Below are 23,924 nucleotides of genomic sequence, written 5' to 3'. Positions count from 1 at the left end.
AAGGCACAAAATGCTAGCAATTCAATTTTGTGTAAACAAAATCATACATATACATATAAATAGCTAGCGTTTCAACCAAATACCGCCGTAGTAAAATATAATGGGGCGTTTTCCTGTTTTTGTATTACGACTATGATGATTTAATGATAGGTCCTTGACAGATAATCCTCAACAAAGTTATTTTCGTATTTCTTTAAACTAACATGGGGTCGGGTGGAGGGGTAATCGTCCAATACAAAATATGGGTTTAGCGTGAAAACTCCATTATAGTCTACTACTATGCCTACTTATAAGCATCTGGCAGATTGAATTCTGTATTATGCAACCTTGCAAGGTCGAGATGGTTTAATCGTTTTAATGATGATCACGATTGAAGGGAAGATGGCCCACGATCTGGAAGACCATTGCATGCAATTGATGAGCAAGAAGTGGCTGCTGTGAAAGGGAATTGATGAAGAAATTCAATACACAGTGGAGGTTATTATTATTATCACGGGGAACCTGTTCTAATAGACAAGAAATATTGAAAGTTCTAAAAGGTTTGTGGACTGCTGATCCCCACATTTTAATGACGGCTGATTAAAACTGTATCGGGTTGAAATCGCCAAACTGCTACACGCCGTTACATATGAAAATAGTGACCCGAGACGTTTGAATGAGATTGTCATAGATGCTAAAACATGGACATGTTGTTTTTTTCTTCAGAAACCGACTGAAGAGAAAATTATAAAGATTGGATAGGTGAAATCAACCAGACACCACAGATCGCTCAAAGTAGTCGGGCTGCTAAGCGAGTTTTATACATATTATTAATGGAAAGCCCGTTCGTTCAGAGTTACCAATGCTTGACTTTGCTAGCGTCACAGGATGTTTCTGTTCCTTCATGGCATTGAAAACTTGACGGGTAAAGAATGTATAGCATCCAAAACCTATTTGTAGATAACCAAACTTTGGTATTTCTTTTCTGCTTGTGTTCATGTTGCATGGCATGCCCTATTTTCAGCTTGTTCTATATTGCTATCACACGCAAAACAAAGTTATGCTCATTCATGTATGTCAGGGGTGCACAACATACCGTCCGCGACCATTATCTTAAATTAATGCATGTATTTATGCATTTATTATAGACATGGAATTTTGGCAATGCGGTCCATTCTGGCCCATGTAAACGTCTGAGCTGAGTACCATTACACGTTTTTCACGGTAGTATATAATCACTAACGAGCGAAATGTATTCGATTGTCATTATACTTTATAAAGGTAGATTATAAAAGGCAAGGTTGACGACTATTGATTGGCATCATATGAGACCAATGAGTAAAAGTCATTGTTTTGTAATTTGGTAATCAAAATCGTTATGTTCTATCAACTCCAGCCAAATAGAATTTCCCAATTTGTAACCAGGTCAGTGGAACTAGCAATAATCTCCAAAATATCCATGCATTAACTTCGTAGTGAATGGATGATGCTTTAAGTTAGTCTCCAAATACCCGTCAACCTATCTTTTGCAGTGGTGTAAACGATAAGATGCAGATAAATAGGTTTTAAAGATTTACGTAGAAAAGAAGTGGGACTAAATATAAGGTAACCCAGCTAAGGGTTTGTAACTTGCATTTACATTTTGAAAAGGCAGTCATAAGACACGCTTAGTAAATAATAATAATAATAATAATAATAATAACTTTATTTAACGAAGATAACAAATTTGTTCATGGAAGACTCATGTACCACGTGGTCCTCAATGTTTGTAACCGGTTATGTTAAAAACAAATTTAAAAAATATGAAGAAACTAATGTCACCAACACACACTCAGGTATCCTCGCACAGGTACTCACATAGATTTAAAATCAATTAATATGTGTGACTCTACTGGTCAACAGATACATAAACAATAAATACTACACACAACATGCTATACACAGGTATACACATTTTAGCATAACCGAAGTCGTATATCCATGCAAATATTATATCTGGACACAATGATAAGGTTCCCTATTGGGCGGCTTTAATATATCATTCCAGCTGGTCAAGTAAGAATTCCTTTAATGATGTTTTAATTGAAGCAAGGGATTTGAATTAGTGTCCTCAAGGTTAAGGAATTCCAAATGATAGGTACTGATACAGTAAATGAGCTTTTGCATTGTATGGTTTTTGACAATGGAATTCGGAGATTGTTGTTAGTTGTTGATCGGAGAATACGCTCAGTATTTGATGATCTAAGTTCAATTAGGTTAGATATATAATCTGGAGAAAGCTTGTTGAAAGACTTGTATGTCATAATTCCTCTAAAATAAAGAACACGTGTTTGTATGCCAAGCCATTGTAGACGTGAAAACAACACATTTGATTTAGTCATAATAACAAACTTCAAATAGTATTTGAGACTTTCACAAATCATATGACATCAGTCGATAGGAAACACAACACGTTCACGTATACTGACACCTTAAAACAGAAACATGTATGTTTCGAATGTACAATTTGAAGTACAACAGGAAAACAAAATATCTCCGTCGACAGACTATCAGCCGTCTCCCATCGGGCTTGGGTAAAGTGCGAATGTGAAAATGCGAAATGCGAATTGGTAAAATGCGTAAAAGAGAATGCAAAATACTGGATAAAGTGTGGTAATCATGTGCAAAATCATGTAAAAAGTTATTTCGTTTCGTTACCCTACAACAATCAAGGTTTGCGAAAATTTGACAGTGGGGTAAATAGTCAAATACAGTACTTGATTTAGATTTTATTTCCACAATGTCTTTCATGTTCTAACGTGTACCCGGTTACCCGTTAAACGTCGCAACGGGTACCCGGGTGAAGTTTTCCGCGGTTTTTCACAGCCCTACTTCCACGGACAAAATCTCTTTCTGGAAATAAAATATAAATCAACTACTGTATTTGACTCGTTATCAACGCCATTATGATCATCTTATCTTTAATCTCTGTGGATCACATGTATCACTAGAAACAAGTTAATAGTATTTCTAGCCGGCAGCGAATGTCATTTAAGTCTTCATTACATGACAGTTATCAATACTGTGACAAGGCACTTCAGTTAACTTGATTCGATGTTAAATAACCTTCTTGTGTTTCTGTGTCATTAAACACCAAACCAAACCAAATCAAATACCAGTGTGGAAGAGTGGTGTTGGTCAGGCTTGACTCTGTGACAAAGTGCTCCAGATATATTTCTCCATAGCACATTCTGTACCATGTCTGGTAAGGATACAAAAAGGTAGACACTAATATTTCACTTTAAAATACTATTTCGTCTAGTTGACGCCGGCCGGACAAACGGATAGACGGACAAAGCGAATATAAGTTTTCGCCTCTTGCGACATTAATCAGATTCAACATGAAAATGACAAAATGAAACAATTCCAATAACAGCACAAAACTTATTCAAGAGACTTTGTACCACTATGTCAACACAATCTCTTCCATGGAAGAAAAATATAAATATGGAATATGACAATGTACCATTCAATTATGCTAATTATGCAAACTTTACAACAGAACAGTCAGGGTGTGGTACATGTACAGTAGATACGTTTCAGTATGGATAAAAACAGGTACTTGGTTCAAGACCTCCCATGGAATAGGTATTCTGACATTACATGAAGTCAAATTTGGTATAAAGGACAAGGACACGTGTAACCTTTAACCTCTATTTGCATTTGCAGCTCATCATCATTAACTGATCACAGTATCATAAGTGTTGAAAATCTGGATCGGAGAATATTTAACCAGTTGTCTTTACTACATCTTTTTGCCAAATATAACCTGTGACTCTCTGCATTATTATTTTCTCGTGCGATAACTAGTAAATACACAAGATATACCGTGTATGCCACACATTTGATCAAATGTAACACCCGAAACGAAAATAATGACATATATTACATTCAATGAAAAAAAAAATAAGTTTCAGACATAGACAATATGTTATGATCTAGGAGGCACGTACGGTCTAGTCTTATAATGTACCATAAAAGAACTCCTGAAATCTGAACTATTTATGGAAAACTTCTTCTACATTGAGAAAATACCATACAGTGATTGATATACATATTCACATGCATTCTGATATTATTTATTTACATACCGACAAGCACTGCGTTAGTAATCTGAGACAATTTTCCTAATATTTTCAATATCCAACTGTCTCCTTTTTGTAATTTCTACCTTGATTAAATCTATCACGTGTGGCTTCTTTGTGATAGCAGATTGGATGGTCTGTAAACTGGAGACAGGCTTTTCCTGTGTCGTTCTTAGAACTCACATTTCAATAATTTTACCAAAGTGGAAACATAATAATCATTACCAATTTGACCTTATTTACAAGTCATTAAAACTTATAAAAGACTTGATTAAAAAAAATGGAATAAAATAGTCTCTTGATATTCAAAATCTACATCAAGGATATACTGTATGAAATGAGTGTCATAATCAGACCAGTATTTACATGTACTCAATTTATTTACCTCTCTTGTTCTTCAAACGTTCTCATTACGCTACACAGAAACCGCTGAACGTCCTTTGCAGAAGACATAATTGAAACCTGCTTTCAGTTGCCCTTGGAATACAAATTATAGGGAATCATCACAAGTACAGGAAACCTAGACGGAAGGTATTGAATAATACAGAGGTACTTGAGTTTTCTATGAGTTTTCTTTACTGCTTCATTTCATTCTAAATTAATGGAGCTACCTGAACAAGATCGGTCATATTTTTCTTCCTCTGCAGTCAAACAAACTTCATTGTGGTGTGCGTCTGCTTTTTACGATTTGATGAGAATATGCTAAACGTTCTGATGTATATGTTTGTGAAACATTTATCTAAAATACAATAATATCTAAATGTCCAATATATCTGCCATGTTTTATAAATCAATTTAAACGTAAATCGTATGTACCAGACATGAATTTCTATCTTAATTCGAAATATCGCCATGTTATTTTGTAATAACGCAATGATATATTGTTATAATGCAATGTTATCTCGTTATAACGGAATGTTATCTCGTTCTAATGCAATGACATAAAAATAAAAAACTGTATTCTTTCACTTGACACTAATGGGCTTCCGTAGGAAATATTAAAGCACCAAAACAGATGCCTTTTGATATATCCCATGCACAAGTACAATCCAAGAAATAAATCAGTCGTTGCATTCATGCTTTTGAAAAAGTTTAGGACTAATGGACAAGGAAATTTAAATCCTGTTCCCCGTTCAACATTATATTCCTTAATTTTTCTCGAAATAAACCAAATTCAATGCATATTAGTCCATATTTTAAGTTTCTATTCGCACCCTAACAGATATTTCAGAATGCTTGTACACTCTCTACATGCAACAGTATTTGGTAAGTTTCGTACCCAAGTTGCACCTGTTAAGAAATATGGAAGCACTCCAAACGTTTCAATCAACACACACTAAGCACATTCGACCAGGTTAGTTGGAGGAGACGGAAGACCTCGGCATGTCCATAGCACGGCAAGTATTGGCGAAACATCATTCCACCTATTAAACAAATGGCACGTACCTGCCACGAGAATAAGGAACGGACCAACATAGGAATTTAGATTTAGTGTCTTCAGGAACTGATTACTCTTCACATGTAATTTGGTGATTGTTAGTACACTTTAAAATGTGCCTTCGAATTTCTGTATGCCACGAATGTTTCTCGTACAAATGCTTCGGATTCATGCAATTGTTTACAAACGTGAAAAAGACTGATCCACAAAATATAACACTCTCAATGCCGTTCATTTTAATATGGAGGATGTAGGTAGATGCTATATCTGTTTCTAATCGGAGTGCCACAAAGGTAACAGTTGAGAAAAAGCTCTGAGCAGTTCCAACAGGTTACATGTCCACACTGAAGAACACATCTGATGCGGTTTCGTTGACATATCCTACAGGACAAGAGAATCCGCAACTGCTGATTTTCTGCTGTAAAATAAACAATATATGTATTCAATATTTTTGTTGTTAATTACTGTTGTCGATACCACAGTAAACTAGATAACTTAAGTTATATTTAGCATGGATTTCTAAGTCGTATAAGTCTTTCCAGCATTGACTGCAATCTTGATAGAAGAGATTCATCAGCCCCACTAACAAGAAAGTAAGAAAATGGGATATCTTCGTAGAGAGTGGTCCGTTTCATTGTGTTTATTGTACGAGGAGTCAAGAATGACAATTCAGTCTACAAATATAATATAGGGCTTAGCTTACCCACCCAAGAAAAACTGATGACTGTTCAAACGCATTTGCTCCCGATGAAAGAGATCCCAATAAGCATTGATCCTTTGACAACTACCTGGAATACTTCTTTTTATCATTCATGATTTGCTATCAATATAATATTTTACCGTTCTTCAAAGTCCGACCTGAATAACTTCTTCCGTAAATATCTACCTCCTAACCAGCACGCGCCAGAAGAATCATATGTATTGTAGGTCGTCACAATAACAGAATTAAATAAAAATAAAAATTCCTGACGTCTCTCAAGACCAGACCCTCAGCAAACCGAAATCCCATTGAAAATGAATGAGATTTCTGGTCACGAATATATACGTCTTTAATAAGAACACACTCTAAACTCAGTAAACAGCAAACTCTTTATTCTGAAGACCAAAAGAAGCAATTTCGTGTTCTGTTATTTTATTTTTAATAGATTTATTTTCTTGTAACTATTTTGTTTTAAACTGACCTCATACAAATCAGCGGATGTAGACATACAATAGACTTTGAACAGTCTACCGCCATGAAGAGCAAAACCAAAACACGACAGAGAAACACATACATAGGTATTAAAATCGTAATGAACATGTACAATCGTAGCCCTCAAAAACACAAAACTCTCAAAACAGGCGATTTAAATACCTCCTGATGAATTTCGGTCTTGACAGATTTCACAGTATTATTATAAACTGAAAATACATATAATTTTCTCAGCGTACTTAGGTTTCTGCAGGTAAAAGCAATAGCAAATATTTTTTCTGAACAAGTGCTTAGTGCCTTCGTTCTCTCGTCCAAATGACTGAGCTAGCTCAGAAAAAGCCCAACAAACGCTTGAAAAAAGGGGAATACAGTGAACTAACCAAAATTTGGAAACACCTCGTCTTCTGAATCTTTGTAAAATGAAAATAAGCTACAATGACTTAGTTCTACCCCCATTACTTCGTACATACATATTTCATTGACACTGAAGTACCAATTTCGAGTTTGTACATTTTGCTAAGATTAAGGGAGGGGAACTTACTCATGAATGTCTCGTGCCTATGCCATGGTCGACAGCATTTGTTCAAGACGACAACATCATTTCAGAATGCAAATTAATTCAGTATAGCTGGGAGATATCTTCTGAAAATTATCAAACATGGTAATTCTATTTATCGAAGAAACTTATTTTTTACCGCATATTTATCAGTTACAGTGATAACCATCAGGTCGAGATTAAATTACTACAAAAGATCTGGCATTATATTTGATTTTTGCGGGAGATTAAAAGCATTTTGTATTAACTAACAGTTATCCAGTATGGAAGCTTCATTAATACAGAAAAACAAGTATATGTGGGTGCGGACAGATTTACTCTCAATACTTTTCATGACCGTCAATCATAGATCGTTCATGGCATGTTTTGCCTTTGCACGCAGCAGTTTTACCTTGAAATTTTTGTCGGGTTATCCATCGCTTGAGTTCCTGGTCAGAAAATGGTTTGGTTGAGCCTAGTCGAATACTGTCGATTTCCTCCATCTTTGCAATCAGAAATATCTATAAAACACAATAATGCTGCAATCGTAGAAATATAAATAATTTCACAATTAGAGGATTCCTGAAAAATAAATAGAAACTTTAAAAGAAACCGATCATACAGTGCGTTCAAATGTGCATCACAATATAAGTACTTTATTCGATATTACCATTGAAAAAATATATATGACATCAGCGAATCAAAATCCCAATGAGTAATAAAGAAGATATTTCAAATAATTCTTCTGGAATCCTATCAAGACAAAAGGTGCATAAACCGAAATCCTCTTGAAAATGAATAATAGCTCTGGTCCCGAATTTCTTTTTTAAATGATAAGCTGAAATCCTTTAATCTGAAAACGGATCAAAATTCTTTAATTACAGTAAAATTATACTCAGTAAACCAAATCATCTTTAGTCTGAAAACCGGCAGTTTCTGTCTTTTTTTTTGGGGGGGGGGGGTCTGTCTGCTCAGATTGCAATATTACATTCTAAATTGGACTCCATAAACACTGACTGAAACGTGGGAAGAACACATAACCATTGAATAGTCTTTTAACAAACTGCTGCAAATAATAATTACCAAAAATAACAATTTTAAAATGTCACTGTCAATATATATATATATATATATATATATATATATATATATATATATATATATATATATATATATATATATATATATATATATATATATATATATATATATATATATATATATATATATATATATATGTGTGTGTGTGTGTGTGTGTGTGTGTGTGTGTGTGTGTGTGTGTGTGTGTGTGTCTGTGTGTGTGTGTGTCTGTGTGTGGATGGTTGGATGAATGTATGTATAGATGAGGGCACACTTGATCTCATTCTGACCTGAAAAGTGAAATGCTCAGGTAACTAAACAAAAACATCCAAACTGAAAATGTAATATCATCCTGTGGGATTTAGATCTTGAGAGATTTCACTGTAATATTATTTGCTGGGAATAAATATAATTTCTCAACGTACTTAGGTTCTCTGCAAGCAAAAGCAATGTCATTCTTGATCCAAAAACTCAGCCAGCTCACACATAAAAGCCGGACACAATTTCTGATCTGTACTACCATTTCCTTTCCCAAAAAAGAGAATATATGAAAATAAATGTTGCGAAACTTCCTGTGATGCTATCTACTGACTTATTATCCTTAATTTTTGCATTCTATATTTCCTGATTTTAGAATGTTATCACGCATGGACGAACATCTAGAACCATCCATCTATCCATCCATCTATATATACATACATCTTCCCATGGGTTGGTGGCTCTTACAGGTGTTTTCCCGGGTTCTTCCGCCACTAGTTATACAACCCGCCATGTATAGTCTATCATAATCCCGTAACAACAAACAACAATTTTATTATTGACGCTGAAACATCTCTTCTGTGTCTGTACGTTCTGCTGTCTATTGATTTTACTAAACTATTTTAGGGGAGCTAACTCGTGAAGGCCTGACGCGTATGCCAAGTAGAACGGCCGATAACATATGGGAATAATGTATGTTTCAGAATGTATATTAGTCGCATAAAAGTGGAAACTCTCTTCCTAAAGCTCTCAGAAATCCTTATTTTCATTATATCTAGAAAACTATACTAATCATTTTGGGCGAGTAACCCTCCAGCTGAGATTGATTCACTAAAAATAAGATATGGGTATCATTTCTTAAACCCTGTTCTGGAAATTTCCAGCATTTGCCCGTATTACCTGTTATACTATATGCAAGTTTTCAAAATAAAGAAGAAACAAAATACTACTATATATGTATGCTGACATATTCTGCTGCCAGAAAGATTCATCTTCCTCAGTCACTTATCGTCCATAAAGAATTAGCATGTAAGACTGGTGTTTTAACTGCTCCTCGCATACAACAGTTTCACTTTGAAACAGTTCAGTGTTGCCCATGTTAGTTCCAGATCAGTGTCACGTTTGCTCAGCGCCAGTTCGTAAGTCGTGTGTAAACTAAGGTATATTATTACAAGCCATGTTTTGATGTCTCAACATTGCCCCAGGCTAGAGTTAATCTCTTACTCAAGGTTACCGTGACCAGAGAGAATATCAGACATCTTGAATCGGCACAGGCGTTAGGTAGCGCAACTTAGGTGTTACAGCTTTGTCCTAAGATCAGAGGAACTGCGATGGACTGGGGTGTGTTCTAAATCCGTCCACACGTGGACAGACAGCGAGAAGGACATTGTCCGCTAATTTGATTGGGATCGGGTCAAAGCGACACTCAGTCGGAATTGTGAAAACAATTTCGATCCGAATTATAAATTCTAACTAGCAGGGGAAAATTTAGTCTCGTCTAGGAAGCTTGCTGAGCAATATAGGGTTACTCCGAGGAAGCCACTCGTAATTTAGTGGTAAAACTTAGAGTGGACATTCTAAGGAAAGACAAACCTTCGTAAAGGTCAGTGGGTTATTTGCTCGATTTTTGCAGAATATTACGGCATTGTAATTGTAATTATGTGTATTAGGTATACTTAATTACTAGGATCATTTAGTACGTACCTTTGTAGTGTTTAATTTACATGCGTATTTGAGAAATGAGCTTGAGTATTATGTAGAGAATTATGTGGATTGTTAGGTTGTGGTCAGAATTAATTTTGTAATTCGCTAATAGGTTTCTTCGTGGTAAACTAGTGCATTTATTCATGTGATATGTTAGATTTTACACATGCTTGAATTGTAAATTTGGAAAATGGTTGAAGTGTGTAAGATTAGTTAATGTGGATATATGGATATATCAGAGTATGGATATTTGAATATTTGTGTACTTTTTATGAGTTGTAATGTAGAGAAATGCGTCTGATTGTTGTGATATTGTTTAGTATAATGGAATTAGGAATATGTACTGATGTGACGCAGTTTATTGATGTATGTACGAGAAGTAATTGATACCGTGTTTTTATTACGACGTTGTTTTACCGTACAAGAACGTATGAGTATTTCGATGTGAATGAATGCGTGACCGAAGAAATTTAATAGCCGTTATCTAATGATAGGCTGGGTGTAGTGTGAGATGAGAGGGCTAAGGTAAATATTGTACTGTCCTTGTGTTTTCAGAGGAAGCTTTGTTGTGGGACAGAACTTCTGGTTTAGTTGAGTCCCGAGTCTCTAAGAGGGGAGAGGAAAGTGAGACTAGCAGATCAGTCGGAGTCGACAAGTCTAGTCGGTGGAGAGAGTCGAGGAGGAGGAGGGAAAGGAGTCGAGGAGGAGAAAGCGGATAAGGAGGAGGAGTATAGAGAAGTCGAGGAGAAGAAGAAATTCGGAGAAAATCGGGAGGAAGAGTAGAAGAAATTAGAGGAATAGGAGAGAAGAATACACAGATGAGTAGAATACAAGGACAGGTGGGAAGCTATCTCACACTATTAATGAAATGATGCAATAGAGTCAAGCGGAAGGAGAGTAGTTGGGAAATTTGAAGCGCTTGACTATTGAATCATTATTAAATTGTTATTCGTTGAATTTCACTTTTTTGTATATTCAGTCATTTTACCATCGGCATTGCTGACTGGGGGCTCGGAGCTGAGCTTTACATCTTTCACTAATTTAACTTCCAACCAAAATCGAACCTGAGTGGGATTTCTATAATAATTTAAATAAAATATTGGGAGCACCACACCCCAACCATAATAACACACCTACCACAGTGGCGGCATAACAGCCCGTCACGTCAAAATCAGAAAATGGAATGGTTGAATCTAAGTGGATATCGAACTATGTTTTCAACATAATTTGGTATGTAACATTTTTTTTCACACAATGTTTTTTTACAAGCATATTTAATAGGAAAACTATCTGCTGTTATTCCCGTTTCATTATACTAATAATTTATATTATGGTTGCTTTATTTTATTTCGTTGTCATCTCACTCTGTGTTAAATTATTGTAATTGTTTGTACATTTTTTTCTTCAACTAATGTCATTGTCACATACAACAGTTTTACATTATAATTGCTACGGGATAGTCTATATCATTATTTCCTATTCCGAATATGGACTATTTGAGCCTAAGCAAATGTCACGAATTTACCCAGTAACAGCAATCTGATATGTTTGCATAATCAAACGCAGAAATATACAAATTTCAAAATATTATACTATCTCTTTTAAATAAGTCACAATCACTAGTTAAATGTTCGAAAAATTTTTTACAGTACTCCAATGCAACCGAATTATATTCCTATCTACCAATGTTTGTAAGTATTTAAAAAATTATCTATCTCGCCATGACACTCATTACACTTCTTATTTTTATTTTACTTCTTATTTTATTTTATTTTGCATATATTTTACGGAATTGTAATATCTTTACCTTTTGTTTTCTCTTCCTGAACTTCCTGTTTACATTTCTTTGGAAGGGTTTATATTGCTACGTGTGTGTGCAGCCTTTTTATGCATTTTTGAACTCTACCTATAGGTGTCACCGTTTATCCGCAATTGTACTGAGGTGCCGCAAAAGGCAATTAAATACATATGTGCATCGTTGGAGAAGTAGACAGTAAAAGAAACGCAAAGCTAAGAACATGCAGTGTATACGATTTTGTCACATAATAGGAGTCTTGTATTCGATAGTGTCTGTGTCAAATAGCAGTCTAAGAAACCAAGAAAGGCATCAGATTCAGTCAGGCCCAGCACTGGACTAATCTAACCATTTCGATCGGCAAGTGTGGAAAGATATGTGTTGTTTTTTGTTGTTGTTGTTGTTGTTGTTGTTTTTTTGTTGTTTTTTTTTCTCAATACAATACTTCTTTTCCTGTCTTCAGTTTTGTAAAATTTAGCAATTCTCTGTTAACGTCATATTAGGTTTTGCTTTTCATTACGTCATTCTGTCCTCTTTTGATTAAACAATTGTTAGCGGTCCCTACCCACAACGGAATAAATGGGTAAACCCAAAGATTATCAAATTCTAGTCCATCATCGCGTTTTCCGCATTCCCACCACAGCATTGAAGTTTATTTGCCTTTTTCTAAATATGGTGGAGAGGTATTTATTTATTCTATGTATTCAAGATACTGTCTGGAGTTTTAATATACAATGTGATTTTATACCTTTTCAATTTTTTTTTTGCTTTGAGTAGATGAAAAAGTGGTAAAGTTAATTTACATATTTCTCTTTAATTATCTTAAATTTGAAGAGGTAATGGTTACTATTTCTATCCTTTACAAGTAAAGACAATAAACGTCAAGCACACTCCGTAATTTAAAAATACAGTCTATATCCTTGTTTCGTATTGAAAATAAATTATTCACGTTATTAAGGCTTACCATACAGTCTTCTCTAAAATCTTCAAAGCTACAGTTGAAACATATTTCAAACTTAATCTTTGTTTGCTGGACCTTTCAAATCGCGGTTTGCGGGAACAAAGAAATCCTCCAAACAGTATCAAAAGTAAAATTAGGTACGACTAAATAAAATATCAATTATAAAATATGTCAGAAATGATAAAGTTTACGAACATATAAATCACTTTTTAGATATAACCATTTCTGAAAGATTGAATGCGAACGATATATATATCAGATTACAGATTCTACAACCCCAGCCAGCACGCCAACACAACAACAAAACAAAATTGTAAGAAAGAATTATAAACGTCTACGATACTGAGATTATGATTTTAGATCATATCTACTAGACGGAAACATGTGAAATAGGTGTCTGGAAGATCGTGTAAAAATAACGTGATTAACAATGGATGGACTGTACTCATTTGTTTCCAGAAGTGAATAAACTAGTTTCTTTAATTTGCTACACTTTATTTCTAAAATGAATCTGTCAAGTTGACACTGTTACCCAAACTCTTCATAAAAGAAAAAGTTTCAAATTTAGCTGAAAATAAATGCATTATATATATATATATATATATATATATATATATATATATATATATATATATATATATATATCTGTGTGTGTGTGTGTGTGTGTGTGTGTTTTGATTGTCAGCATGCCTTTTCCTGGATACGTAGATGCAATTAACCACCTCTAAGATTTATGGAAGGAGAAAGATCAAGGGATGCTATCTGAAGCTTACTCAAAGCATGTGTCTTAGTTTATATATGCATGGAAATGGCAGTATGGAACAAGTCACGTGCCCATGTACAGCGAGGTGAGCTGATAAGAACATGTTCGGCCAGAAAGAAAATCAAACAAGAAATATAGTAGTTGTAGGAATGTATGTAAATTTGATGAGTTTGGCGATTCAACTCTAGCATAATGCAACACACATGTTGCTAAATTGCGACTTTATCTACTTCCATCGCTTTAGTTTGTCATGTGACAAAAGTAGTTCCAAATATAGTTCTTTGATAACGTCGAATTACATCAAAAGTTTCTTTCTAAACTTAACGGAAAAGGCCGAGACTAATCCGATCACGAATTCAACTTGTGTCACTGTTATCTGTTCTGTTGGTTATATTCGTTTACTTTCATTTCCAAATAATATATTGGTGGAAATTGTATTTACCTGTGGAATTTTCAATAAATATGTATTTTCAAAATGGATTCTTTATCAGATTCTGGATTATTGTGAAAATCAAATGTCAGGATTTGTTGAAATACGTCGATTACATATGTAACCTTCAGCCAAGCAGGTAAGTGTTCTAGTCCTTTAATGCGACTTGACAAGTATTATCATGAATGTTTACATAATGGATATTTTTTCTTCCGTCTTCGAAGGTAATATGGGGGGCCCCGAGTGGCCGAGTGGTCTAAAGCGCTGTCCGTCACGGATCACTGCCATCTCACCTCTGTCTGCGTGGGTTCGAGTCCAAGGCTCGGCAAATGTGGATATGTGAGAAAGCTTGCCGGTAGCTTCTCGTGGGTCGGTGGTTCTTTCCGGGGTTTTCCCGGTTCTTCCTCCACCATTAATACTGGCCGCCATGTATAGCCTATCTTGTGCTGAAAAATGGCGTTAAACCCTATAACAACAACAACAACAACAAGTAATATGGTACTTCATGAACATAGAAGTATACACAAAACTGATTAGATAATTTTGATACCGTTACGAGAGGATAGATTGCAGAATTACTTAACTCTGTAAGTGTAATGGTTGAACACCTATATGCGTGAATACAGTTAAAGGAGTACCTACTTTGCATGTGACAGAGAAAGAAAGAAAACCCCAATGAACCGGTTGCAATATTCATTTATGCCGCAATGTAGTTAGACACATATCGGACAACTCTAAAATGAGCCAAACACTAACAAAGCCAACTCAAGCTCAATCAAAACAAAGACATTTGATCCATATGGCTTCATGGCTTGAGGATATCACCAAATATAAAAAATTGAGGTAAATTTTTGTCGACAATAAACAATTTATCCGACTTGTAGCAACTGGTCAGAGTTGTCCCATAACAAAGTATATGGAACCGAGATGAATCGAAGTTGAACCCGAGCTGCCCCATACCTTGGCCGCGTTGTCATTAGCCGAGTTATCTTTGGTCCGAGTCGTCTGGTTTCCCCGACATTCCAACGTAACTCTCCATGTATCTAACACGGGGCGGGAAAGATCAGGGTGAAAATCTCTGACAAAGTGTTTTGGCTGGTATGTAAGCCTTTGTTCTCCCACAATCAATTTAGACAGTTTGATTTTAAGATGTGAATTACATTCAGTTTGATATGATTGAAACTGAGACCTGTTTAAAGTTAGATCTGCAATAACAACTATATATTACGGCAATAATACTTGTCCTCTTAAAAGTTTCTAATCATCGACGGAAACCTTCAAACTGTCGGGGGCAGTCGGAACTGCCAGAATGTATTCGAAAGATAAAGATAAATATTGCTAATAGCGGTCGACATGAAGAAGTTAAGGTTCAGCAGTATTAAATCTGCTGCAATGTGTCATATATCTTTGATTAAATCTCATTATTATTTTTTAAACCTTCTTACATCTGTATGCCGACTGAATGATTTATTTGTATGTCAATGAGATGACATAACGGCTGACGCCAATTTTTCTAAATGACATACCAATTTAAGTGAAATAGTTTGTACAGTACCGTCAATATCAATTAATGGAATGATCAAAGTTACACGGTTACCTTACTAGTAATTCTAATTATACTCTAGAACAGGTGGTCAGTCTGAACACTCTGAATTTTCTACCAAATTCCATCTCCGTATACTTCCATAACAGCATAAAAAGGGAGAAATCTCCCGATAATGACAACGAACAAAGTCTGATACGAAATTACCCCAGGCAAAATAGAACCATGTCAAACACTTTATCATATGGTTATGGAATTATTTCCACAAAGTCAATACAAAGAAATTCTATACAACTTGAAAAAAAACGAAACTTGAAAATGATTCGGCCATGAATAAGTTATCATAGACAGCTCAGTCAAGTCGCCTTTAAGGAACACTACATAAGATGATCTGCCATGTACAACACGTCGTCATTTGGCAAACAACGTACATGTATATTCGCAATGGCAGCTACTATAGCATTTCCGATGTGATTTTCCCCATTGTTGGAGGAAAGGTTGAGCATGTTATATTTCCTGGAGGAGGCAGGATTACACATACACTCAATGTGGACAAGTGTTGTCTCTTAAATTTATCATAACCAGCTAAGTTTACCGACGATCCTAGATTCAAATAATGCGAAAACATTATTTGACAACGTGTGACATTTACTGAGTTTTATGAATATTTCGCTTGATTCGTCCCCGCCCTTCACAGTTCTATTATTTTATTTTACGGTACGTTATCTAGGTCCATAACGAAGGTCCTAATATTACCCGAGTTATTAGCGTTAGTTGGCTCTATATGTTTGTGTGTGTGTTGTGACCTATACAGATATGACTTACAGAGAACACTGCCCATTCAAAACGTTAAGAGCCCACTTGCGTTAATTTTCCTTTGATAAAGAATTAAAGAATCACAATAGCAGCTCACATTCCCATATATACAAACAAGATACACAGTAATATTGATCAGTTCTAAACAGGTGCGCTCGCAGAATTATTTGTTGTGGGATGGGGGCGGGGGGCAAACATGATGTGGTCAGCTATAAAGGTTTACGGATGTAGGTAAAACCATGTTCAGAGGTGAAATCGATGGAGAGGGAGTCCCCCACCCCTTGTCCTTATATGCGTGCGCCCATGGTTTTGAAGGGTCAAATATATGCCTAACTTCAAACGTCTCCATTCATACCGGCTGTGAATCTTACTGATATTTGGTGAGCAAGTTCATATGTGCATTCATTGATTGTCGGATAGATTTACCAACACCTTATGCAAAAAGAAATTATGAATGACTGATTGAAATATCAGAAAGACTACTTACATATTTGCAATGAGATATTGATGGTCAGTTGCAAAAGTTTCCAGAAAGTGGCACTATACCACACAGAGGAACGAAAAGCGACGATTGTACCTGTAATGCACATACAAATGATCTAATTCACTAGTTTTTCTATCATTCCTCTGTATCTGAAATTCACAAGTCCATCGCACGATATTTGTATCATAGTCTTTACCGGTAACTTCATCTTGTACGACTAACATCATACATGTGTTAAATCTGCATTCGCCGTATCATTATATAACAGTGCAGACTATGAACATGAGAAATCGTTGGAACCAATCGTGTAATTTCTTCCAAAAAAGTGTGCACACACGTTGATTGGTCGGCTATATTATCGATTCGTGACGTTCACGCGCATAGATCCGAAATGACTAGTTAAGCTTCGCCCCCTTAGAGACTGTTACTACGAACCCCAAGCTTTCTATTAAAATGGCTGAATCATCACAGAATACAGGCACCATGTCAGATTCTCTCTCGCGTATTCCCGATAATATTTCACTCAAATACCTTCCTAATCAAAAGAAACTTTCCAGTAAAGTGTTGCAGAAGGGTTTGAACTACTTTACGCAAGGATATATACACGAGATCAAAGTTTTGGAGTTTGAAAATAGGATTCGCGTAGAATCTACGAAGAAGAACCAGCCTCCGCACCGTCTGCACATCGAAATTACTGAGGAAAAGTGTGAAGATGCATACTGTTCATGTAAAGCGGGGTAAGATTTAATGTTTTGTATTATTTTTATGAACTATTTGTAATGTCTGAACTTTTAATACCCTGAAGTAATTCCAACTGTTATAGTACAAGTCATAGAGGTCATGTAGGTGTTCGGTACCGACTATTTAAGTAAAGTGTGTTATTGTTTACAGTTTGATTGCACATACTTTAAAATGGCAAGTAGTCATTTTATTTGGATCCTCATTCAACCAGATTCCTATAGAATGTCATTATATACACACTGTTCGAGAAGTACATACGGCAAAAACAAATGTTAAATTATGTAAATGGATATATTTGGATATGGTCAACCTAAATGTGTTAGCGTGCTGTACAATGAAAGCTGCAGCTGTTGAAAATAAAAATCGTAGTATCATGTTAGCTGTTGATTTCACCAAAGGTCCTTTTCTCTTGACCCAGTTTATGACCTGGCCACCTTTGTAAATGTCCACAGTGATTAATAATTTTAGTCAGGGGTTATCAATATGACGTCACGTAATTTGGGCGGATGTTTTGTACCTCGGCCCCTGTGATAATAACTCAGCCCCCTCATTAGTTGTCACAAAGCTTTGACACTTCCAACCAATAAAAATTGTCAAAATTAAAATTGGTTTGAAATTCCGTTACATTAGAAAAACAACACGACACTGCATTCTAAATTCTTTATCTTGTAGATAGTGCTTGTGTTGGTTTTGTGACATCACATTTTTTAAATACATCAACTTGCATCATCATACTTGTTTGATTCCACTCGGTGTACAACGTCATGTATGGATGGACTCTGGAAACTTTTCGATGACATTTATGGTGCAATGCCTTCATTGAATAGACTTTGCATAAACTATATTACAAATCATTTTTAGAAAAATTAATATTTATTTTTGAAACTTTGACACATATTGCTTGGAAACCTAATAAATAATATATAAACACTTCCTCTGGCATTTCACTGAGTGGTGTAGGCAGTATGTTTCAGATATATGCACTAATAGCATTTATTTTTCTAATTAATGTGTATAATATCTGAAAAATATATATGTATTGTTGCAGGGTCAGTGGGCATTGCTCCCATGTAGTAGGGCTAATTTAAGTCCCTACAGGGTTTCAAACTACATAACTTCACCACTGTTCCTGACCAGTTGAGCAGCACAAGCATACCTCAGCAGTGGCATGTGCCAAGGAGATCAAAAATAAAACCAGTGCCACTTAACCATGTCATGGTTTCTAGACCGACAGAGAGTAGGAAAAGAAAGCCAGTGGTTTGCCAGACAGATATAAACAAAAAAGTATGAATTTAAAATACAAATAATTTACCAACAGAAATACTTGTTTAAAATCTGGTTGTTGATGGAACATAGAGTTAAATATTTATTACTTCCAGATTAAAATAAACACAACAAAAAATATAGCTTTAATACTATTTTTATTCATTATGCTGATACAACATACTTGAATTGATGCATAATAGAAACTTGTTCATGTAAATCTACAATATAATGTCATCAAATTGAACAAGTAATAAGGTGTGCATTGAAAATATGTGCAAAAATTATATGACATGAAGTAAACACAGAAACAACATTGTTTAACACGATTATTTCAATACATTTCTTTCACATTTAGGAAGAAAAGGACATGTCTCATCTCTCTAGTCTGAAGGGAACACCCCTAGAGTTCAGAATTGCATCGAACATTCCTAAAGTATCAACACCTCTACGAGATGTGCACATCGGGTCAATATTATCGTATCAGGTACTATCCAATCATAGTATATTCAGTGTTCATCCTTAACAAAAACATCTTGAAAAAGTGTTAGAAGACAACACACTGTCCATATTTTGTTGGCCTTTTGAAACAAAAATGTAGGAATACAATGTGATAAAAGTTTGTACATTTTAACTTTATGTATGAGACATTCTATACGTACCTTATGTTTGGCAATTTTGTTAGTCAAAAGTATCTCAGAAGCTGTCATTTGCCTGCCGATGCAAATGGTGGAATGTTTATTTTCAAACCAAGTTTATTTATTTCTTTTGCAATGTTAAAACTTTTGCCATTATGGCATCTCCTTCTTTAATATAACCAAATGATTTTAGTGTTTTAAGCATATCATAAAAACCAGATAGTTCTGTGATAGATTTATCTGAAATTGATCCTGTAAATAATTCTGAAACAAACATTACACAACCATTAGGATCACAACCTATCAAACCCTATAGAGTTGTTGCAGATTTATAATCACCATATAACTGGCTCTGTAGGCAAAGTGCACTTGAAATTTGAGTTTCAATTTCAGTTCCATCTATAATAATAATGGTAGTGGGAAAATCTTTCCTATATTCAGATGGCATGTTTTTTATTATAGTATCTCTATGTGGCCAAATTGAAAGCTGGCCAAGTTTTAAATACATAAGATCGAGCCATGTGTTAAACACAACACTAGCTGACTGTGCTGAGAGTCCAAATCTTTTCAACCAAAACCATTCCTAAGCCTACATATTGTTAAAAACAGTCCATCTTTGTATCCCTTCATCCTGGTCCTTATTTGACTGGACACTCTATAGGGGTTAGAAAGGCCAATAAAGCTAAAAATCTTATGTATGTGATTCCTGTATAGTATTTAAACACATTTTTCAATGTGTTTTCTGTGTACTTCACAACTGCTACACTCAATGTTTGTTTCTTAGCAATTATTTTCTTCAGATGTTGAATTTCTTTATCTTTTGATGACACTTTAAGTTGAAGCTCTTGTATCTTTCTTGAACTATTTGACAATTTGAGCCTTAGATCCTGATTCTCAGCTGCAACTGCTAACATATCCATTGTTGATATCCCTGAAAAAATAAGAAAGTATTTCTTTTCTTCATTTCAGACAAAGTACCTGAAAGAAACTACACAAATAACTCGGGACTGTGGTAATACATCTGTGACAAGGGCTTCTCCAGTCTGTTTACCAAATGAGTTAAACCGCTCCATGAGAACACAAAGTGCATAAATCCACGTGACACTGAGGTACAGACAAGAAATCAGGCCTTATCGGATCACTGGTTTAATGAGAGAGAAGACAAGACTTACAGCATCTAATTTTGGAAAAGTAATATCAAGGAAATCTAAACCCAGTGAAAAGTTTATTAACAGTTTATTTTCAAAAAATGATGTGAAAGCCAAAGCTCTTGGATATGGTAAAAGACACTAGAAAACTGCTAAAGAAAAGTATCTTGAATTGTATCCTTCTAGGCATTTCCATGAGTGTGGCTTTGTGGTTAATAATGACTTTTCATTTTTGGGTGCCTCGCCTGATGGGAAACTATGTGACAATAAGAGTATGTGGAATTGTGGAAATTAAATGCCCCTTCTGTGCTAGAAACATGACTATTGAAAAGGCATGCAATGATATACCAGATTTATATTTACAGAAGGATGAGCATGTATCATTAAAGAAAACACACAGTTACTATGCACAGATTCAAGGCCAACTCATGGTTACAGGTTGTGAATCTTGTGAATTCATTGTGTACACACAGGAGGATATGTATGTGGAAAGAATTAAACCAGACATTCCATTTATGACTTCAATGTTACAAAAGTTAGCTGAATTTTACAGAGATTATGCAATTCCACATCTGCAATCCTCAGAATAAGTGACTAAAATACTTACATGGGTGTTCAGTCTGTGTAGACACCCCTGACTGACAATTTATATATGGACTGTTCAGTCTGTAAGAAATAAATACTATGCACAATGATGCTGGTCAACAAGTAGTTTTCATATACTGATTGTGAAGTATAAGCAATATAAATGAAACACTTTTCAAGGAGTATCAGTTCATTAACTTGCTAGCTTTGCATATTTACTTTAAGATTAATGTTGGAATTTATTTCCTCCAACAAAGTGCTGAAAAATATGTATATTTACAAAACAATGCATTATATGACAATCAAAAAGCAAATTAAATCTGACATTTCATATTAATATCAGCAAAGAAACATTTTATATCTATATTTTAATTTAGATGTATGGACAATGTAGTCTGAAATAAAGAAGTTTTATTCTTATTCATTACCTACTCATAACACAAATATATGCTCCATTATACATGCACTGACAATAACCCAAGTTATTAACCTGTTGTTAACTCCTTCAATACAAGATAAAAATATCGAGAGGGCTGGTTTGGGATAAATGTATACTTATAATTAAAGCACTAGCATAACAGGGTTACATGGATGCCCGAGTGGTCAAAGACTATCCCCTTTACTGGTCACTGCCATTTCATCTACGTCCACATTGGTTCCGATTTTGGGCTCGGCCAACGTGGTATGTAAAACAGCTTTTTAGTAGCTTCCTGTGAGTCTCCGGTTCTTCCCGGGGTTTTCTTCCACGTGAACCTGCCCGCCATGAATAGCATATGACGTACTGAAAAAATGTAGTTAACCCATGATAACAACAATTACATAAACCAGCTTTACGAAATGTGTATTTGATATTTTTTCTATTTAACATTACTTTCTAAAATACTACATATACGTATTTACCATAGTGAAATCTAAACTGTATTACCTTTGAGCAAACGGCCTTGTGTTGGTTTACTCTGGTGATATTAAGCTGTTCGTGCGGTCGACCACACGCTTTGTTCCATCGTTTCACCTTTTCCAAATCACGTTTCGGAGTCGGAAAACGTATTAAACGGCCTCTTTCCAACCTTTCCGGATATCTCTCATCTGCATTGCATTTTCCCCATGCACATCGAAGCACCATTTTGTCAATATATCCCAAAAATCACGAAAGTCTGTAATGCAGCTGTATTCTCACCACACGTTTGTTTGTGGGTAAAACATGGCGGATGTTACCGTAGAACCGGACGCTCTTATCCGATTGGTCAATATCGGAGAATTTGATTGACAGGTCGGATCTATGCAGTGATCTAATGTGTACCGTAGATGCATACAGACTAGTTTAACCTCAGTATCCTGAGACTGACTGATAAAAGGCCACTTGTAATAACGAAAGTAAATGACCTTAAGTCGTTACATTTTAAAACGAATCGTAGCGGAGTGAACAGAATCGAACAGGATTAGTGGGAAAACCCATCTAAGTAGAGTCGTTCTCAAAGCATCTTCGCTAGCCAAGATTCCGATACGTAGATAGTTAACATAACGGAACCTTGGCTACCGACGATTTTCTCCAGGAACGACGGTGGTCTGTGATGAGTATATGACGGCGGAAAGGCACCGGCATGTTCCGATAGCGTGTGTGGCAGGATTACAAATAATCTCAATATGGGCCAGCGTTATTAGTGATTAAATTTATCAAAACCAATGACTCTTTTTGATTCTACAAGTGAAAATTTGTTCACTTTGGCATTATTTCTCTCGATTCATTACTACCATTCACGTTCCCATATATGTTGTGTCTACATCGGTAGCACTGGAACATCTAGTTCCACAATGAAAATCCTAATATCTCATGAATATATGTTGCGACCTATATAGTTTTAGCATATAGAGCATTGGTTTCCATTCCCCAGGTCGCGACCCAAATCAGGGTCGCAAAGACGTTTTGGAGGGTCGCTAGGAATTTGTTTGAGGGTGGCAAAACTTCCAAATGTGGTAACGGGTCGTGAAGCTCAGAACAAATATATTTTAGCATCGCTGCCAATAATGCTGGGAACCATTGATATAGAGTTTACTGCTCATTTGAAGTTGACACTTGTGGTCATTTTCCTCTCACAGAATTCAGTAATAGTAGGCTAATAGAAGTAAGAAAACATTGTGTAAAAACAATCTTTAAAACGACGACATACACCTTGGATACGGCAAGTATGTACGGACATCTTGATAGTATCACTTCAGTCAGTACAATGTAAATAACTATCAATTTAACACTGGACTCCCTATTGCAGTTTGAATATGTAGTAAAAGGAATCGATTATTTTTAAGAGATAGAAAACGTCTCATTTTAAATTAGTTCTTAGTTTATAAAACTGGGTAAATATTACCAGCAGCTTGCAAAATTAAATGTCCAATACATGAAGTGCATATTGATGAAATTACTGCTTGAAACAATCTAAAAGGCCACTTAC

At 35.4% G+C, this 23,924-nt stretch overlaps 2 protein-coding genes and 2 long non-coding RNA genes across 4 annotated transcripts in view; 2 read left to right on the top strand and 2 right to left on the bottom strand.

Moving 5' to 3' along the window:
• Window positions 1-1,668: 1,668 nt before the first annotated feature.
• LOC149782826 (uncharacterized) lies at window positions 1,669-17,243 on the bottom strand. Its single transcript, XM_089934349.1, has 3 exons — window positions 17,106-17,243; window positions 7,681-7,789; window positions 1,669-5,959 (listed from the first exon to the last, which is right to left on the bottom strand). Exons 2-3 carry the CDS (start codon window positions 7,769-7,771, stop codon window positions 5,778-5,780), a joined length of 273 nt encoding a protein of 90 aa, XP_089790475.1. The 5' UTR covers window positions 7,772-7,789; window positions 17,106-17,243; the 3' UTR covers window positions 1,669-5,777.
• Window positions 14,180-23,924, top strand: part of LOC149782819 (uncharacterized) — a 281,237-nt gene continuing 271,492 nt past the window's right edge. The window contains exon 1 of the long non-coding RNA XR_016414467.1: window positions 14,180-14,398. This is a non-coding gene — a long non-coding RNA (uncharacterized LOC149782819). The remainder of the gene's footprint in view (window positions 14,399-23,924) is intronic.
• LOC149782825 (uncharacterized) lies at window positions 18,999-22,392 on the top strand. Its single transcript, XM_089934348.1, has 3 exons — window positions 18,999-19,127; window positions 19,465-19,593; window positions 20,714-22,392. Exons 1-3 carry the CDS (start codon window positions 19,059-19,061, stop codon window positions 20,834-20,836), a joined length of 321 nt encoding a protein of 106 aa, XP_089790474.1. The 5' UTR covers window positions 18,999-19,058; the 3' UTR covers window positions 20,837-22,392.
• Window positions 19,248-23,264, bottom strand: LOC149782824 (uncharacterized). The gene is made up of 3 exons (XR_016414462.1): window positions 22,403-23,264; window positions 21,500-21,558; window positions 19,248-20,675 (listed from the first exon to the last, which is right to left on the bottom strand). It is a non-coding gene; the product is annotated as an uncharacterized LOC149782824 (long non-coding RNA).

Source organism: Sinohyriopsis cumingii, chromosome 15 (assembly GCF_028554795.1).
Source record: "Sinohyriopsis cumingii isolate HCF-2022 chromosome 15, ASM2855479v2, whole genome shotgun sequence".
NCBI classification, from domain to species: Eukaryota; Metazoa; Mollusca; class Bivalvia; order Unionida; family Unionidae; genus Sinohyriopsis; species Sinohyriopsis cumingii.
The sequence above is the reverse complement of the archived record's forward strand: the minus strand, read 5'-3'. Positions and strand labels throughout refer to the sequence as shown.